This window comes from Mobula birostris, chromosome 20 (genome assembly GCF_030028105.1).
Source record: "Mobula birostris isolate sMobBir1 chromosome 20, sMobBir1.hap1, whole genome shotgun sequence".
Lineage (NCBI taxonomy): Eukaryota > Metazoa > Chordata > Chondrichthyes > Myliobatiformes > Myliobatidae > Mobula > Mobula birostris.
In genome coordinates, this window is record NC_092389.1 from 30,706,474 (window position 1) to 30,726,112 (window position 19,639).

The 19,639-nt window shown below is 39.6% G+C and overlaps 1 protein-coding gene across 1 annotated transcript in view; it reads right to left on the reverse strand.

Annotated features, from left to right (window-relative positions):
• The window catches only part of kirrel3a (kirre like nephrin family adhesion molecule 3a), a 785,869-nt gene that overhangs the window by 320,474 nt on the left and 445,756 nt on the right, over positions 1-19,639 (reverse strand). The window contains exon 3 of the mRNA XM_072238867.1: positions 19,031-19,180. Coding sequence (XP_072094968.1) covers positions 19,031-19,180 — 150 coding nt within the window. The remainder of the gene's footprint in view (positions 1-19,030; positions 19,181-19,639) is intronic.

The following is a 19,639-nucleotide window of genomic DNA, read 5'->3' on the forward strand; positions in this document are numbered from 1 at the left end:
GGAAAATTGCAAATATCACTCCACTCTTTAAGAAGGGAGGGAGGCAGAAGAAAGGAAATTAAAGGCCAGTTAGCCTGACTTCAGTGATTGGGAAGATGTGGGAGTCCATTATTAAGGATGAGGTTTCAATTCCCCAGGAGGCGCTCATGGAGTGAGGTTAACTTTGGCTTCGCTCCATTACCATTACTTTTTTTTAACCTATGATCACCCTTATTTAATTCATTTTTACCTACACTAAAAGATTTATACTATTGAATTATCCCTGAACATTGTCTGTGAAATTTGAAGAAATGAGCAAAGAAATAAGTACAAGATCTAAAGGGCGAGATCCTAAAAATGGGAATGATTCCGACGGTAATGGGAGGAAATACGGTGAAACTAAGCAAACTGAATTAACTTATGATACACTGTTGAATCTTTTAAGTGTAAAATTTGACGAACAACGTCAAAGTTTTAGGAAGACTTAAAGTCAATTAAGGATTCTTTGGAATCACTTGGTTACGATGTTAAACAGCAACAAAGCAAAATTGCAGAATTGCATGATGAAGCCCGGAAGAGAGATCTGAAAATTGAGAGTTTGGAACAAAAATTGTCTTCGACGTTTAGACATCTGAAGAGTTTTAAATCCAAGATTATTGATCTTGAAAATTGATCCAGAAGACAGAACTTACGTATAATTGGTCGCCCCAAGAATGTCGAGGAAGGGGACCCTTTATAATTCTTCTCTCAACTTTTAAAGGATGCGTTTACCTCTGTATTTCCAGACGACTCTCCATTGCTTGATTGTGTTCACCATACACTTCGTTGAAAACTGAACCCGGGGTCTAAACCGAGAGCAGTGGTTATCCATTTCCATTATGTTCACGTTAAAGAGCATCTCATCCAAATTGCCCGTTGCCAAGGTATGATTAAATTTCAAGATTATCCATTCCGTCTCATGGAGGACTTTAGAGAAGTGAAGGAGTGGCTGGCTTTCAAATCTCTGATGTCGGAATGTTACCAAAAAGGTCTCAGACCAGCTTTATTGTATCCTATGCGTTTAAGAATTTCTCCTCTGGAAGGACCATGACGTATCTTTTGTTCCACAAGTGCTGTTCAAAGTTTCTTGGATGAGCACTATCCAACTGCTACGGATACTTCGCTCTAATTAATGTATGGCTCTCACAGTATTGGCTCTGTTTTTATGTGCTTCTTTTTAAAGCCTATAATTATTTTATGAAGATGGACCTTTATAGGTTCAAGATTTTAGTTTTTTGGCTAGTAGTGTAGGTATTTTTTCACATTTCAATTTAAGTTTTTCTTTGTTGATGCATTTGTTTTTTCTTATTTTGCTAATTTCTAACTATTTGATTTTTGACATTGTTATTAATGATTTGAAGCTGAATTTCTATTACGCTGGAGGAACATCTTGTGTTTTTTTTTGCTTCGTATAATAAAGATTGCGGTTTGTTTTCCTTTCTTTATAATACCTTTTGTTTTTTTTTACTGCACCATTTTTCCTGTTCCTCTTCCCATAATTCCTTTTTTCTTTTGAAGTGCCATTTCTAATTGTTTCTGTTTGTAATTGACTAATAATATGTATTGGCATTTACTCTTTTGTCTCATTTTAGAAACCACAATATGAAGTTTGTTAAAGTTCAGTGTTCAATTTTTCTTTTGGATTTCGGGTGGTTCTCTTTTCAACATATATCTTTGGAGTCACCTTCTGGAGAAATGGGGGTAGAGTTAGTGTTAGTTTATTCTTTGGCCTTTTTCTGGCTTAGTCTTGGGTCTTTGTTGGTCGAGGGTGGGGTTTTTTTTACTATTAGTTTTTTCAATTGGGCTGACTTAGAACTACAAAAATGTCTGCAGTGTCGTGACTTCTGGTTCCTTTTTGAATTTTTGTTCCTCTTCCGTTTTCATGAGTTTACATTATGGTTAACTCATTATATACCAAAGGGTTGATTCTAGGAAAATATGGCTCAGATTATTAATTCTGTCTCTTGGAATACAAACGATTTAAACCATCTGATAAAATGGAAAAGGATTTTTAAAGTATTCCAAAAACTGAATGCTCATATTATTTTTGCACAAGAAACTCAAGTGAGGAAAGAGGATAATCGGTGTTTCTTTAGGTTTTGGAAGACTAACAGTATCATTCGAACTCCCAGGCCAAAGCGAAAGGAGTTTCAATTTTTACAGATTCCTCAATTACATTTGTTCATCATGACATCATTTCAGATCCGAATGGCAGATTTTTGTTAATTACTGGATTACTTTTTAATAAAAAAGTTGATATGGTTAATGCTTATGCTCCAAACGTGGACTATCCCGAAGTTTTTAAGCATTTATTTACTTCTTTTCCTAATTTAAATGATTATATGTTGATAATGGGTGGTGATTTTAATTGTTGTTCTCATTCCACCAAGATGCAACACAGAGCATCATAGGAAGTCATTCCTGCCTGTGGCCATCAAACTTTACAACTCCTCCCTTGGAGGGTCAGACACCCTGAGCCAATAGGCTGGTCCTGGACTTATTTCCTGGCATAATTTACATATCACTATTTAACTATTTATGGTTGTATTACTATTTAATTATTTATGGTGCAACTGTAATGAAAACCCCGGGATCAATAAAGTATGACTATGACTATGTTTAAATCCCTTGATGGATAGATCTATATCTAGTCAGGCTTTACTGAATAAGTCGGCCAATCTTATCAACTCTTTTATGATTGATTCTGGAATTTCAGAAATTTGGAGATTTCTACACCCTATGGATAAAGATTTTTCATTCTTCTCACATGTTTATCATTTTTATTCTAGAATTGACTACTTTTTTATTGATTCTCATTTAATTCCTTCTGTGATTGACTGTAACTATGACATTATTGCCATTGCTGATTATGCTCCAATGAAACTTTCTATCAAGTTATTGGATACATCTGCTAGTACTAGACAATGGCGGTTTAATTCCAATCTGCTTCAGGACTTGGATTTTGTTAAGTTTATGAAGGAACAGATTGATTTCTTCTTTTCAACTAATATTACGGAAGAAATTTCCAGCGGGACAGTATGGGACACCTTTAAAGCATATATCTGTGGACAGATTACTTCCTATTCTGTTAGTTTGAAAAAACACATTAAGAATGAAACACTTCTGTTGGTTGATAAGATTAAAGAAATTGATAAGAGATATTCCATTGCCACTAGTAAGGAGCTTTATAAACAGAGAGTCAAACTTCAAATAGAACATAGCTTATTACCAACATCCTCAATTGAAAATCAACTAATGAAAACCAGAAGTGAGTTTTATATACATAGTGATAAATCAGGTAAATCATTAGCTAATCAAATGAAAACTGCTTCAGTTAAACATCAAATTATCAAGATGATACATGATCAAGTAAACATGATGATACCTGGACAGTTGATCATGACGAGATAAACAAATCTTTTCAAGAATGTTATGCCTTTTTATACCACCCCGAATTTCCTCATGATCCCAATACCATGCATGACTTTTTAAGGAAATTGAACTTTCCAAAATTATCACCCGAAGAATGTTTAACATTAGAAACTCCTATTACGGATGAAGAAATAAAAGGTGTTATTTCCTCAATGAACTCTGGCAAAGCACCTGGTCCAGATGGCTATACAGTAGAATTCTTTAAGTTTTTTTCTTCTATTCTTTCTCTTTGTTTGTGTAGAGTTTTTAAAGAAGCAATTAGATCAGGTAAATTACCACAATCATTTTATGGAGCATCTATTTCTTTAATTCTAAAAAAATAAAGATCCTACTGATTGTGCATCATATAGACCGATATCCCTGCTGAATGTAGATTCTAAGATTTTTTTCTAAAATACTAGCAACTAGGTTAGAGAAGGTATTACCTCAAATAATCCCTGTGGACCAAACTGGATTTATTAAAAATTGTTATTCATCTTTTAATATTAGGAGATTAATGAATATTGTTTATACTCCTTCACTTAGTACTCCAGAATGTGTTACTTCATTAGATGCCGAGAAAGCTTTTGAGAGAGTTGAATGGCCATATTTATTTAGTGTGCTTGAGAAATTTAATTTTAGTCCGATATTTATATCTTGGATTAAATTGATATATCATACCCCTGTAGCTTCGGTTTATACTAATAATCAAAGATCTCCCTTTTTTCGCTTATTTCGGGGTACTAGGCAGGGATGTCCTCTTAGTCCATTACTATTTGATATTGCTCTAGAACGTTTAGCAATTGCTATTTGAGATTCACCTAATATCCTTGGTATTACCTGTGGGAATGAGATACGTATGTTAGCATTATATGCAGATGGTTTCTTATTATATATTTCTAATCCTGAGAAATCCATTCCCACAGTTCTATCCTTGTTGCCTCAGTTTAGTAACGTTTCTGGTTATAAATTGAACGTTAATAAGAGTAAACTGTTTCTCCTAAACATGCAGGTTCCAATATATGGATGTTTACCATTTAGATTGGTTACTGACTATTTTACTTGTTTAGGGGTTAAAATTACAAAACAGCACAAGGATTTATTTAAGGCTGATTTTTTACCTTTAATTGATCAGATTAAGCATCTGTTTACTAAATGGTCACCAATGTCTCTATCATTGATAGGTCAGATCAATGTTATCAAGATGATTATTTTAGCTAAATTCTTATATTTATTTCAAGCGGTGCCAATCTTTATTCCAAAATCCTTTTTTGATAATGTTGACTCTGAATTTTCTTCATATATATGGCAGAATAAAAATCCTAGGTTAGGTAAAAGATACTTACAGAAGTCTAAAAAGGAGGGTGGTCTGGCATTGCCGAACATTAGATTTTACTATTGGGCAATTAATATTCGATATTTAAAATTTTGGTCATGGGACTTGGACATAATTTCAAATCCACATTGAGTAAATCTTGAATGTAAATCTGTACAAGGGTTTTCACTGGGTTCTATCTTAGGGACTTTGCTTCCCTTTGCTCTTTCTAAATTGCATAAACAAATGCATAATCCAATAGTTAAATATACTTTACGAATATGGTTTCAATTTCGAAAATTTTTTGGGCTGAATCAATTTATTCTAGCAAGTCCTATTATATGTAATTTTTTTTCAACCCTCTATTATGGATCAAGCCTACTTGGCTTGGAAAACCAAAGGTATTTTACGACTTTGTGATCTATTTTTGGATGATTGTTTCATGTCCTTTGAACAATTATCTAATAAATATAATTTGCCTAGATCCCATTTCTTTAGATATTTACAGATTTAAAAAAATTTAAATACTGTTCTTCCTACCTTCCCGAATCTATATCCAATGGATATTTTGGAAAAAAAAAGATTTAAATTCTTTTCAGAAAGGTATAATAGCAACTATTTATAACATAATTATGAAAATACGTCCAGACGTATCTAACAAAATTAAGAATGATTGGGAAAGGGAACTTAAGCTTACTTTACGTATTGAAAAATGGGAAAAAATTCTTCAATTAGTTAACTCATCCTCTATATGTGCTAAACATGTGTTGAAACAGTTTAAAGTAGCACATAGGGCCCATATGTCTAAGGATAAATTAGCTCGTTATTACTCCCATATAAATCCTGTATGTGATAGATGTCACTCTAGATAGCTTCTTTAACTCATATGTTTTAGTCATGTCCTTTTTTGAAAAAATACTAGAAAGATATCTTCGATATTATTTCATCTGTTCTGAGTATTGATTTACAACCTTGCCCTATTACCACATTTTTTGGTTTACCAATGATAGAATCAAGTCATTTAACCTCTTCAGCTCGTCGGATGATTGCATTTCTTACATTAATGGCTATAAGATACATTTTGCTGAATTGGAAAGAGATCAATCCTCCCATCACATTTCATTGGTTCTCTCAAACTATATTGTGTTTAAATTTAGAAAAAATTAGAAGTGTCATTTATGATCCTTCTATTAAATTTGAAAAGACTTTAACACTTCCATATGATGTAATTTGATCTTTTAAATATATGCAGAGAGGAGCTAGGTCAATGACACTAATAGTTCTTTTTGACGTTATACAACAGCCCATTACTTTTACTTTTCCTTAGTTTAGTCGGTTAGCATTGTTAGATTAGTTTTTTTTGAGGTTTTTTTTTCCTTTTTTATGCTATTTCTGTTTTTTTTGTATATTATATTCGTATTTTGTACAATTTGGGAGGTTTAATACCTGTGTGCCAACTGAGTGTATATTTATGCATGTTAATTATTAACAATGTAATCCCAATAGCTTTGTATTAATACTATGTTATGTTTAACATTTTGATATTAATAAAAAGATTGAAAAAGAAAGATGAGGTTTCAGTGTACTTGAAGGCACATGATAAAATGCCAAAGTCAGCATGGTTTCCTTAAAGGGAAGTCTTATCTGACAAATCTGTTGGAGTTCTTTGAGGAAACAGAAATTGTAGACAAAGGAGAGTCAGTGGATGTTGTTTACTTGGACAGTGGTCCCCAACCACCGGGCCGCAAAGCATGTGCTACCAGGCTGCGAGGAAACGATATGATTTGGCGATATGAGTCGGCTGCACCTTTCCTCATTCCCTGTCATGGCCACTGTTGAGCTTGAACGCATGCAAGGTCATTACCCATGCGTCATCCATGTCAGCGCGGGAAGGAGATCAACTCCTCGTGCTTGCAAATGATGGCGGACTGAACAGTATGTTTGACATAACATCTCTGCCGGCATCCTGGATCAAAGTCAAGGCTAAATATCTTGAGATAGCCATGAAAGCACTGAAAACGTTGCTTCCATTTCCAACATATCTCTGTGATGAATGCAACGAAAACTAAATTGCGGAATAGACTGGACATAAGGAAGCCCCTTCGAGTATCGCTTGTCTCCCATCACTCTTCGATGCACTGCCTTGTTGCAGGGAACAGGTATTCAGCCCAGGGCTCCCACTGATTCAGTGATATTGGTGTGTTGCAATGATTTTATATGTTCATACGGGGAAAATATGTGCTGTGTGTTTAATATCCAAACGTTACTTAAAATGTGGTGATGCTATTGACTTATACTTATAACCAATTTATAAACATATTGCAATTACAGCATGGAAACAGGCCATCTCTGCCCTTCTAGTCCATGCCGAATGCTACTCTCACCTAGTCCCACCAACCTGCACTCAATCCATAACCCTCCATTCCTTTCCTGTCCATATACCTATCCAATTTTTCTTTAAATGATAATATCGAACCTGCCTCGACCACTCCTACTGGAGTTCATTCAACACTTACTTCAAGCTCCCCTGATAATTGACTTATCACTATATTCATGCAAGGAAAATATGCGCTGTGTGTTTAATATTAAATTTGTTAGATAAAGCCTTTTAGAAACGAAATTGAGTGTATTAGCCACTTATCATCTATTTCCGGTCGTGATTAAACACTCAACCCCTCTCCCAAACAGAATTGCCAAAAATGATTTGTAGAAAAAAATCGGCACGTACACACACGTGCACTGGTACCCGCGCAAGGCTTCATGGTCATTGTAGTCTTTCTCGGGGTAAACACAATGTATTTGACTGCTACTCTTGTCCGTTGGCAACTCTACCCCACTCCCCCCCCACGGGGTCGGCCGGTCCACAAGAATATTGTCAATAATAAACCGGTCCACAGTGCAAAAAAAGGTTGGGGACCCCTGGACTTGGATATTCAGAAGGCCTTTGATAAGGTGCTGCATATGAGGCTCCTTAATAAGATAAGAGCCTCTGGTATTACAGGAAGGATACGAGCATGGATAGAAGATTGGCTGACTGGCAGGAGGGAAAGAATGGAAGTAAAAGAGAGCCTGGTGACTAGTGGTGCTCCATAGTGGTCAGTGTGGCAACAGATTCTTTTCATGTTATATGCTATTGATTTGAATGGTGGAATTCATGGCTTTTCGGCCAAGTTTACAGACAATACAATGATAGGTGGAAGGGCAGGTTGTATTAAGGAAGCAGGGAGTCTGCAAAAGTACTTAGACAGATTAGGAGAATGGGCAAAGTGGCAGTTGCAATATAGAGTAGGGATGTGTATGGTTATGCACTTTGGTAGAAGGAATAAAGATGTAGATTATTTCCTAAATGGGGAGGAAATTCAAAAATCAGAGGTGAAAAGAGACTTGAGAGTCCTTGAGCAGGATTCCCTAAAGGTTAATTTGCTGATTGAGTCGATGGTTAGGAAGGCAAATGCAATGTTAGCATTCATTTCGAAGGACCAGAATATAAAAACAAGGATGTAATGCTAAGGCTTTATAAGGTATTGGTCAAACTACAAATGGAATATTATGAGCAGTTTTGGGCCTCTTATTAAAAAGAAGAATATGGTGGCATTGGAGAGGGCTCAGAGGATGTTGACAAAAATGATTCCATAAACTAAATGATCAATGTATGAGGAGCATTTGATGGCTCTAGGTTTCTGCTCACTGGAGTTTAGAAGAATGAGGGGGGATTTAATTGAAACCTATTGAATATTGAAAGGGCTTGATAGAGATGATGTGGAGAGGATCTTATTAATAGTGAGGGAGTCTAGGACCAGAGAATACAGATTCAGAAAAAGAGAGGTGTCCATTTGGAACAGAGATGAGGAATAATTTCTTTAGCAAGAGGGTTGTAAACATGTGGGATTCATTGCCACAGACTGTTGTGGAGGTTAAGTCATTCGGTATGTTTGAAGCAGACATTGATAGGTTCTTGATTAGTCAGGGTGTCAAAGGTTACAGGGAGAAGGCAAGAGAATGGGGTTGAGAGGGATAATGAATCAGCCATGATGTAATGGCAGAGCAGACTCAATGGGCTGAATGGCTTAATTCTGATCCTGTGCGTTATGGTATTCATGCGTTGAGCTTAGCACATTTAAAATTTGCAGATGTTCTTCTTTGGTACTGGTGACAATTAATGCATGCACCGCACAAAGAGTGATCAACACCTTGTAATCTCTAGTCCAGAATGATCTGTGGAGATGAATTCACATCTTACGGTGTGAAGTAAAGAACTATGGTGTATTGATTGTCAATTAGCACTGACTGCTTCTCCACAAGTCGCTGAGTTTGTACATGTGATGGATCTATATTGGTGCAAACTATGGCTCCTCCCAGCTCCTCCATAAGTCCTGTGAAGTAGGCCTTGATCATCACTGCTGTTTTGTGATGAACTCATCACGAATACTGTCTTGTGTGTCAGCATGACCTGCTTGGTTCAACACAACCTGTAAACACCATTCATGTCCCTGTAGACACCTACACATGGAGTTGGCCAATCACTTTGACTTGTCTTTACTGGAGCTCTGTTCAATTTGAATTATGCAGAATCAGGTAAAATATCACTGGCATATGTTGAGAAATTTGTTGCTCAACATTTCCTCCTCCTGGCTCTACAGCACATTGTGTACAGGAAGAAACACTGAGCTGATTGCCTTTGCACTTGTGTTCCCCTGTGGTATCCTGGAACATGCAATATCTGTGCCCCATCCCAATAACCTTGAAGCATCCATTTCAGCATTTCTTTCCATCCCAGCTCCAAAACTCCAAGCCAATCTTTACCTGAGACGATTGATCCATCAGTGTAATCAGTCATAATAACAAGGGCTTTGTCCCTTGGGCACTATGATAAACTAAGTATTTCATCTGGCTGAAAATTTTAATATTAAATACTTTTACTTTTAATATTAAATTTGCGGATGATAGGTTGGACTGATCTCGGATGAGGATGAAACTGCCTACAGGCTTGAGGTGGATCATCTGACGGAGTGGTGTAAGGACAACGATCTGGTCCTTAACACTTCTAAAATAAAAGAGATGATCATTGATTCCAGGAGATCAAAGGACAGAGTACACACCCCCCTCCATATACATGGAGATGTAGTGGAAAGTGTGGAAAACCTAAAGTTCCTTGGAGTTATGTTGTCAAAACAGCTGACATGGACCACCAACACCTCGCTGCTTGTAAAAAAGGCACAACAAAGACTCTTCTTCCTCAGAAAGCTGGAACAGGTCAAACTCCCACAAAAGCTGTTGCTTAACTTCTCCAGAAGCACAATTGAGACCACCCTGACCAACAGCGCCACAGTGCGGTATGCCAGCCACACAGCCGCTGAGCGACAAGACCTGCATCGCGTGGTGAAGGCGGCCCAGAGAATTGTCAGGATGGAGCTCCCAGGACTGGACACCATCTATTCCAGCAGACTCAGGAGGAAAGCAATCAGCATAACCACACTCCCCGGCCACTCCCTGTTTGACCCACTGCCATCCAGCAAAAGGTTCAGGACACTAAAAACCAGAACAAATAGACTGAGGAACAGCTTCTATCCCAGAGCTGTGGCCTCCATGACACCACTCCCACAGAACAATAACTGAAACTGTGAGCACACATGCACACACAAGGACTCAAATACTTGCACTAACAGCACTCTGTGCATTACTGTGATATTCTGGTGTTGTTGCAACTTATTTTCTGCTACTTATCTGTTTAATACTGTTTTTCTATTACTGTCTTCTTTTTATCTACCGCTTTATTTAATTGTCTGAGAGGAAGCCAAACAGAGTTTCATTGTACCTATGTACAATGACAATAAAGATCATTCAATTCAATGTTTCCAAGTTCTCTGTAACCTTAATCAGCAGTACTTGGTTAAAACATATACACATTTTCATGCATTGCAGAGCAATCTGCTGCTGCGTGGATATCCTGATCAGTTAATTTCTTGTTTTGCTTTTTGCCAGTGGTGCTGCTGGCTTCTTGCTCTGTAAAATGTCCCTACTGGAACTGTTGAGTTAACAACAGCGAAACTTGCTGGGCAGTGCATGGTCGAAGAAGGTGCTAAAGTTGCAGTGTTGAAACGGATCCTTTGACAGGGTAGAGTACTCCTTGTCTTTCTCACTCTACCTCTGCTTCCTCATTCTGTAGTTCTAATGCTACTTCTGGGCATTCAGGAGTGAAAAGGTTCCATAACCATGGTGTTGTTTTACAAAACAATTTTTAAAAATTTTACATGGCGTCAAAGCCTTGCTAACACTCTACACATTTCAGATAGAAGAATAGCGTTCTAACACGTCTTGTTTATCACTGTTTTTGGTGGGCACCAAGTAGATTGTTGCAAAATGGGCTGAATGCCCTAATTCTGCTCTTATGTCTTGTGGTCTTATCGGGGAGAAAGGGGGAGAAAGAAGGAGAATGGGGATGAGAGGAATAATTTAATCAGCCGTGATGGAATGGCGGAGCAGATTCAGCCTAATTCTGCTCCTATGCCTGATGGCCTTATAAAACATCTCTCAGTGTTTGCTTTATGAACCAAAACATTCACACACCTAATTATATCCCCAAGCTTGAGTCATCAACCCTGAGTCATCAAGTGTGAGCCTTTGCAGCTCTTGGTTCCTGCAAACCCTCACAGGGTGGTGCAGTTCCTGCCAGTGTGACTGCACGTTTACACTGCTCCTTCTGCGCTTTGTATTTGACCACCTCTGTTTGTTTCAGCAGTGCTTGTATTGGATTTGAAATAATCAGAGATTCACTCCATGGACTGTATGTCATTTTGTTTTACTGATCTTTTATCTGCCTCACGTCTTGGTAATATCTGTGTGTAAACGTGTGGCCCTTACTTCAAATTCAAGGTCGATGAGATGAAGCTAGGTGGAAGGGCAGGTAGTGTTGAGGAAGCAGGGAGTTTGCAGAAGGACTTAAACAGATTGGGAGAATGGGCAAGGAAGTGGCAAATAGAATATGGTATGGGGAAATGTATGGTCATGTAGTTTGGTAGAAGGAATAAAGGCATAGATTATTTTCTAAATGGAGAGAAAATTCAAAAATCAGAAGTGCGAAGGGTCTTAGGGGTCCTTGTGCAGGATTCGCCTAGGTTTAACTTGCAGGTTGAGTCTGTGGTAAGGAAGTCAAATGCAATGTTAGCATTCATTTCGAGAGGAGTAGAACATAAAAGCAAGGATGTAATGCTGAGGCTTTATAAGGCATTGGTCAGATTACACTTGGAGTATTGTGAGCAGTTTTAAGCCCCTTATCGAAGAAAGGATGTGCTGGCATTGGACAGGGACAAAGGAGGTTCGTTAGAATGATCCTGGGAATGAAAGGGTTAACATATGAGGAGCATTTGATGACTCTGGGCCTGTACTCACTGGACTTTAGAAGAATGAGGGGTAACTCAGCGAAGCCTATTGAACATTGCTGGATAGAGTGGATATGGAGAAGATGGTTCCTATAGTGGGTGAGTCTAGGACCAAGGAGCACAGCCTTAGAATTGAGGAACACCCTCAATTGAATTGAGAATAGAGGTGAGGAAAAATTTCTTTAGCCAGCTGATGGGTAATCTGTGGAATTCATTGCCACAGATGGCTATGCAGGACAAACCATTGGGTGTATTTAAAGTAGAGGTGGAGGTTGATAAGTTTTTGATCTGTAAAGACATCAAAGGCTACAGCAAGAAGGTCGGAGAATGAGGTTGACGGGGATAATATGTCATGATGGAATAGTGGAGCAGAATCAATGGGCTGAATGGCCTAATTCTGCTCTCGTATCTGATGGTCTTATGGAAGAGACACAGAGCTCCTGGAACTGGTTTATTCAGTGCTAACTTCGCTGAATGTAGCCTTGTACACTGCGTGTGTGCATCAGACTGTCGTCATCTGTTAACCTCTGAAGCAATGAGGGAGCTTACACTGGCCTCATGGAAGAGCTGGGTTGAAAGAAACACCCAGTGGTTCTTATGGTGAACCCCTAGAGGTTTCAAAGCAAGACAAAGCGGGGTTCATCTGATGCCCCAAGAGAATTTAGGAGATAGGAGGGGCTGATGGACTAGAACTGTCCTATGTAATGCTTCATTTTAAACAATTATGAGCAGTCTCATTGACTCTGAGGTGTTACAAGACAGAAGATGATTTTGGCAGATGTGAATGACAGAGTGCATACCAACATGGCCAGGTTACCTGGGCTGGTTGGTTGCCAAGCAATGAACCCCAGCGGCACTGCTGCTGAAACTTTGCCCTTTCAAGGCCATCCCCCTAACCTGTTAATGGGTCAATCACCAACTGCTGCCATGTGAAGTCTTCAACCCGACGGCATCACTCCGCACCCAGAGAGCTGCCCCTGAATAAACAACACTGGGATTAGGGATAGCTGCAGGAGAAGCAGCCCAGGTTGTAGGGGAAGAAGTGAGGGCATCTGACTGCTGGTAACTGTTAGTGAAATCATGTCCCTCCACTTCTATACCCTTTCCCTGCTTCATCAGCCTTTCAAACAACTAGCAAGCAACGTCTCTCAGCTACAGTGGACCAGATTCTTAGGAAGTAACATTTAAGGTGTCACATGACAAAATATCATGTGATACACCTCCAATTTAATGCAGTTGTTAGTTGCAGCAGTAATGACTTTTAGCCAATTTACTTTCAGAAAGGAAATACAAACTGAACTAAGTGACAAAGGCCCCAAAGTGCAGGCAGTGTCCAGCACCAAGTAACTGCCCAAAATGCTTGAGAAACACTGGAATTAGGGGAGGGGTGGGGTTTGTAAAACCGATTTTGCTGCCCAGGTTTCTCAAACAGATTTAATCCTGGGGCTTTGATTGTAGCTGGGGTGGGAGTGGGACAGAGATGGAGCAGGACGAGTGAGGGGTGTAAGGTGCTAATGAGAAAGGTAGACAACCATATTAACACAGTCAAAATTATAGACTCATAGAGCATAGAAACAGGCCCTTCATCCTGCCATGTCTATATCGAACCATAAAACTAACAACTTGTTTTTGTGTAGCCTGATGTTATCTGGAGAAAAATTTGCCCAGAGACCCTACTAGCAAGGACCAGATGAGGCTCTAGAGACATACAAGGTAGCCAGGAAGGAGCTGAAGAATGACTTAGGAGAACTAGAAGTGGTCATGAGAAGTCCTTGGAGAGAAGGATTAAGGAAAACCCCAAGGCATACTATAGATAGGTGAAGAACAGAAGGATAACTAGAGTGAGGGTAGGACTGATCAGGGATAGTAGAGAAAACATGTGCCTGGAGTTGGAGGAGGCAGTGGAGACACTTATACTTTATACTTTATACTTTATTGTTGCCAAACAATTGCTACTAGAATGTACAATCATCACAGCGATATTTGATTCTGCGCTTCTCACTCCCTGGATTACAAATATTAAATATTAAAAATATTAAAAATAGTAAAAATTAGTAAATATTAAAATTTTAAATTATAAATCATAAATAGAAAAGTAAGGTAGTGCAAAAAATCCGAGAGGCAGGTCCAGATATTTGGATGGTACGGCCCAGATCCGGGTCAGGATCCGTTCAGCAGTCTTAACAAATACTTTGCTTCAGTATTCACCAGTGAAAAGCACCTTGATGTTTTGGAGGATAGCGTAAAACGGGTTAATGTGTTAGAACACGTCGACGTTAACAAAGAGGATGAGTTGGAACTTTTAAACATTAGGATAGATAAGTTCCCGGGGCCAGATGGAATATACCCCAGTTTACTACAAAGAGTGAGGGAAGAGACTGCTGTCTCTTTGGAGATGTTCTTTCCCATCCCCACCGGCCACAAGAGTAGTACCAAATGAATGAAGGGTGGCAAATGTTATTCCTTTGTTCTAGAAAGGGTATAGGGGTAATCAGGAGTTATAAATTAGTGAATCTTACTTCAGGGGTAAGTTATTGGAGAAGATTCTTAGAGACTGGACTTACAAACTTTCGGTGAAGCATAGTCTAATTAGGGATAGTCAGCATGGCTATGTGAGGGGTAGGCTATGCCTCATGATCTTGATTGAACTTTTCCAGGATGTGCCAAAGTGTATTGATGAAAGTAGAGTTGTGGATGTGGCATACATGGCTTTTAGTAAGGCATTTGATGAGATTCCCTATACTGGGCTCACTCAGAAAGTAGGGAGGGATGGGATCCAGGGAAATTTGACTATGTGGATATAGGATTGACTTGCCCACAAAAGGCAGAGTGTGGTAGTAGATAGTGTTTATTCTGCCTGGAGGTTGGCGTGCTTCAGGGATCTATTCTGGGACCTCTGCTGTTTGTGATTTTTATAAATGACTTGGATGAGGAAGTGGAAGGGTGGGTTAGTAAGTTTACAGATGACACGAAGTTTGGTAGAGTTGTGGATAGTGTGGAGGGTTTTACATTGAATCGGGTCATTGACCAGATGCAGAGCTGGGCTGAGAAATGGCAGATGGAATTCAACCCAGAAAAGTGTGAAATGATTCATTTTGCAAGGTCAAATTTGAAGGCAGAGTATAGGATTAATTGCAGGATTCTTGGCAGTGTGGAGTATCAGAAGAATTTTGGGGGCCACGTCCATAGCTTTCTCAAAGTTCCTGCGCAAGTTGATAGGATTGTTAAGAAGATGTATGGTGTATTGGTCTTCAATAGTTGGGGGGATTGAGTTTAAGAGCCATGAGGTAACATTGCAGCTCTATAAAACTCTGGTTAGACCACACTTGGAATATTGTGTTCATTTCTGGTTTCCTATTATTGGAAGGATGTGGAAGCTTTCGAGAGGGTGCAGAGGGAATTTATCAGGATGCTGCATGGACTAGAGAGAATGTTTTGTGAAGGTAGGTTGAGTGAGCCAAGGTCTTTTTCTTTGGAGTGACCGAGAATGAGAGGTAATTTAACAGAGGTGTACAAGATGATAAAGAAGCATAGAACAAGTGGATAGCCAGAGACTTTTTTTCCCCAGAGGTGAAATGGCCAATATAAGAGGACATAATGTTAAGGTGATTGGAAGAAGTTTTGGGGGGAAGTGAGAACTAAGTTCTTTACAGAGAGTGGTGGGTGTATGGAAAATCCTGCCAGAGGTGGTGGTAGAGACAGATACATTCGGGACATTTAAGATACTCTTAGATAGGCACATGGATGATAGAAAAATGGAGGGCTATATAGGAGGGAAGGGTTAGATTTAACTTACAGTAGGTTATTAGGTTGGCTCAACAATGTGAGCCAAATGGCCTGTACTCTACTGTAGTGTTCTATGTTCTACTTCCCATAGCTTCCTGCTAACTAACTTGTGCAGAGTGACTCATTGGAAGCTGTATCCAAACAGACTCATATTCAGCCATGAGGACTCTCACAGTCAGTCTGAAGGTGACTAGGAAGTGAGGAAGGAATAACAGGTGCCAGAGGAGCCATCGATCACCATCTTCAACATCCTTGCCCAAAGAGCAGGTTAGTGAATTCCTGTCGAGCAGGTACTGAGGTCAAGTGTGGAATCCCAACAGCCATTCAAGTCAGCCAACATGAATCTGCCCTATGCCAAACCTGGCACAGTCCTTTAGATAGTTAACTACCGAACCTTGGTATGATTGAGGTTTCTATTGTGAGATGAAACTAACTCAGGCATCTGGACTAACAATATAGACAGTTCCTAGGTTATAACTGGGCTCTGTTCCTGAGGACAATTTCTGCATAAGTCAGATGCATCTATATTCTATAGTAACCCATACTGTATCATTCCACATACACTGAGTCGCCCTAACGCTACTTATAAATAATGTAATGGAATATATACTGTAGACAGTCTCTAATGAGTATCATGAAACATTCTATTGTTATTATTATTATTAGTTGATTGAAAATTGATTTTAAAATGTCTGGGAGAATTTGCATGAAGTAGATTTCCATAAGCCAACTCGTTCATAACCCGGAGACACCGTGTACAAGGTGGTGAGCAACTCGAGAGACAGCTGACCTCAGGCTCCACTGTCCACATCTCTACTTCTGGAGAGATTACCAAAGCCACACATCTGCACAGGTATCACATCTGCAGACGGTCATACTCGGCTGCACTGTCCCCTGACACATTCCTTCTAAACATCACCGCGCAGTTGCTCTCCGGCTGGGTGACAGTTCTTTGAAATTTGAGATACACTCTTACATGTCAGTCCTGGCAACATAAAAGGTTTGTTTAGTGTTCTTCTACGTCTCTGAGCAAATGAAAAGTAAAGCTAACAGACTCTGCCACATAATGCTTGCATTGAAAAAGTAGATGCTGTGGCAAACATTCGGTCCATGATGACAGGAGAAAAGCTCGTTTGTCTCAACTGACTTCTTTATTGTGACAAGCACGAAAAAGAACACAGACCGGGTACTATGACCCGGGAAGAAAACTCACCCAGTCATGTATAGACAGGGGGAGGTGATTATCTCACACCCCGGTTACAGTCAGAGTGACCCATAAGCACACAAGCGAATAACTCTATAACCCAAGCTAAAATATAACAATAAATGAACTTGAACATCCTACCATTATCCCACAAAAGCATTTTATCACAATAACAATAAACAGTGCTGGCCAATAGGAATACTAGGTCAGGCTGTTGACCACCACCTTCCCCCGCTTCCCCCCCCCCACCCCTGCTGCAATACTATATGCTAACCAGTAATCAGAACATACAAACCAACACTGATTCTCCATATGGTGAATAGCACCCTTTTTAACATTAATATTGATACATTGATACACAAATGGTACTCCAACGTGTCCTACCTTGTAGTGCCAAGTCCTTTGTAAATCAGCTCTCACTGTGTGTTCATTTTACTAACCAGTGTGATCTGCAATGTTTCTTTTGTTAATTAGCACCGTGACCCTTTACAAATCTGCACCAACCAGCATTAACTCTGTTGGTTTCTCTAATTATAATTAACTGCAATGGTTCTTTGACCAACTGGTACTAACAGTGATGCACCCGTCAATAAGCCCCACTTTCAGTGTGGTCTGCTTATTCACCAGATCTAAATGCAGAACTCCTATTACCAATCAGTGATGGCTATGGTGCATCCTTATTAACCAGCAGTAACTAAAATGCTTGCATTGATGCTCCATTTATGTACCAGCTGTCAGTAAGACACTCCATTTCCTAACTAGCAATAACTGCAATGTTTACTTTTCTTAAACATTGCCCACTTTAATTTTTCCTTTACTAACCAGCACCAAAAGCAATGATCACTTTATTAAAACATGCTCAATCAGATGTTCCCTTGACCAGCCAGTACTGATTGAGATATTCCCTTTACTGTCTAATGGGTTTTGAAGAGTTCCCGTTTACAACCTAGTGTTAATTGTGGCACTCAGTTCTACATGAGATGCTCCATTTACTAGGTAGTGTTCATCACAATATTTGCTTACTAGCTGTGATGCTTTCTTTACTAGCTAATACACAGTGGTTCTCCCTCAAGCAACTGCAGTGTTTCTTAAACAAACTGATGCTGATTGACATACTCCTTTGTTAACTAGCACCAACTGGAATCCACTCTGTTAACGGACAGTGATGCACTCTTTCCTAACCAGTGCCGATGGAGATGCCAGTTTGATTAACCAGCAGCAACGAAGAAGTTCTGAGAAATATCACCCCGCAAGACCCCCTTCGCTCATCGGCATTCACCGCGAAGCCCTATTTAATTAACCAGCACTTAAAGCACCTTCCCAGCACTACTGCAGAAAATCTCCAGTGAGCTGCAGGTGTGCCTGGGCTGCAGCTGATAGGTTTGCACCTGGTTTATTGCAGCACTTTCAGTCAGCTACCTGGGAGCAGCGCAGACGATTAGGGGAGGATGTCATTGGGAAGGGATGAGCATAAGTGCAATGCCAGTTAGTTCTATTTTTATTTAATTAAAAAGTCATAATCAGAGCAAAGACAACATATTTACAAAGTGCCTTATCAAAGGTTTCAAATTAGTCTCAACAGAACAGAGCAATAAATTACATAGAATCATAGACAGTATTTGGCACTGTCTGAAATCTGTTAACTACTGCTCACGTCATCCTAACCGAGGTGTGGGCTCCCATATAGACAGCAGTTCGCTTGGCCCCTGTACATAAGACCTACACGTGCACACAATCCCTTAAGGAAGGGCTTCTGCCATCCTTATCTGCTGAACCGAAAATGGAAGCCCAGAGCTACTAGTGTGAGTGACCCCCTCAGTCAGGAGTATTTAGGGATGACCAATGAATGGTGGCACGGACACTCACCCGTATCCTGTGAGCACATGTAAAAGTGCATTTGAAAATGCCTTCACTTACTGAGCACGGTCAGACGTGCTGGCTGTGACCTCAGGGCAGCGTGTGTAGCCTGACACTCGTACACGGCGTCATCGATGAGCTGGGCTTTCTCGATGCGGAGGTTGTATTCCCCAGCTGCGTGGTCGCCCACTATGGAATAACGTGGGAAGCCTGCAAGAGGAAAATAGCCAGCTCAGTAAAACTCTGCTCATGGTCCCCCCTGCCCTGGGAGTGGAGGAATCTGACTTTCTTTAGTTCAAAAACAGCAGAAACCCTGAGTACAAAACCCAGCTGGTGCAGTGAATGTGATGCAGTGGAACTTACTGCTCTGCGGAGTGTGTGGCATTGCTCATCATGATGTGTTCCATGGGCAGGATTGATCCTCACTAATTACAGAAGACACTATGTGCAGCAAGCTCTAAACTCTAAATAGGATTGGTTCATCAAAGTGATCACTACTTCATTGACTACATGGACATTTGGTACTGTTTGCCTATTAGACATGTTTATATTGCTGGACTACATGGAACATAACACATTAAAGCACAGAACAGGCCCTTCAGCTCATGGTGTTGTGCTGACCTTTTAACCTACTCTAAGTTCAATCTAACTCTTCCTTCCTACAAACAT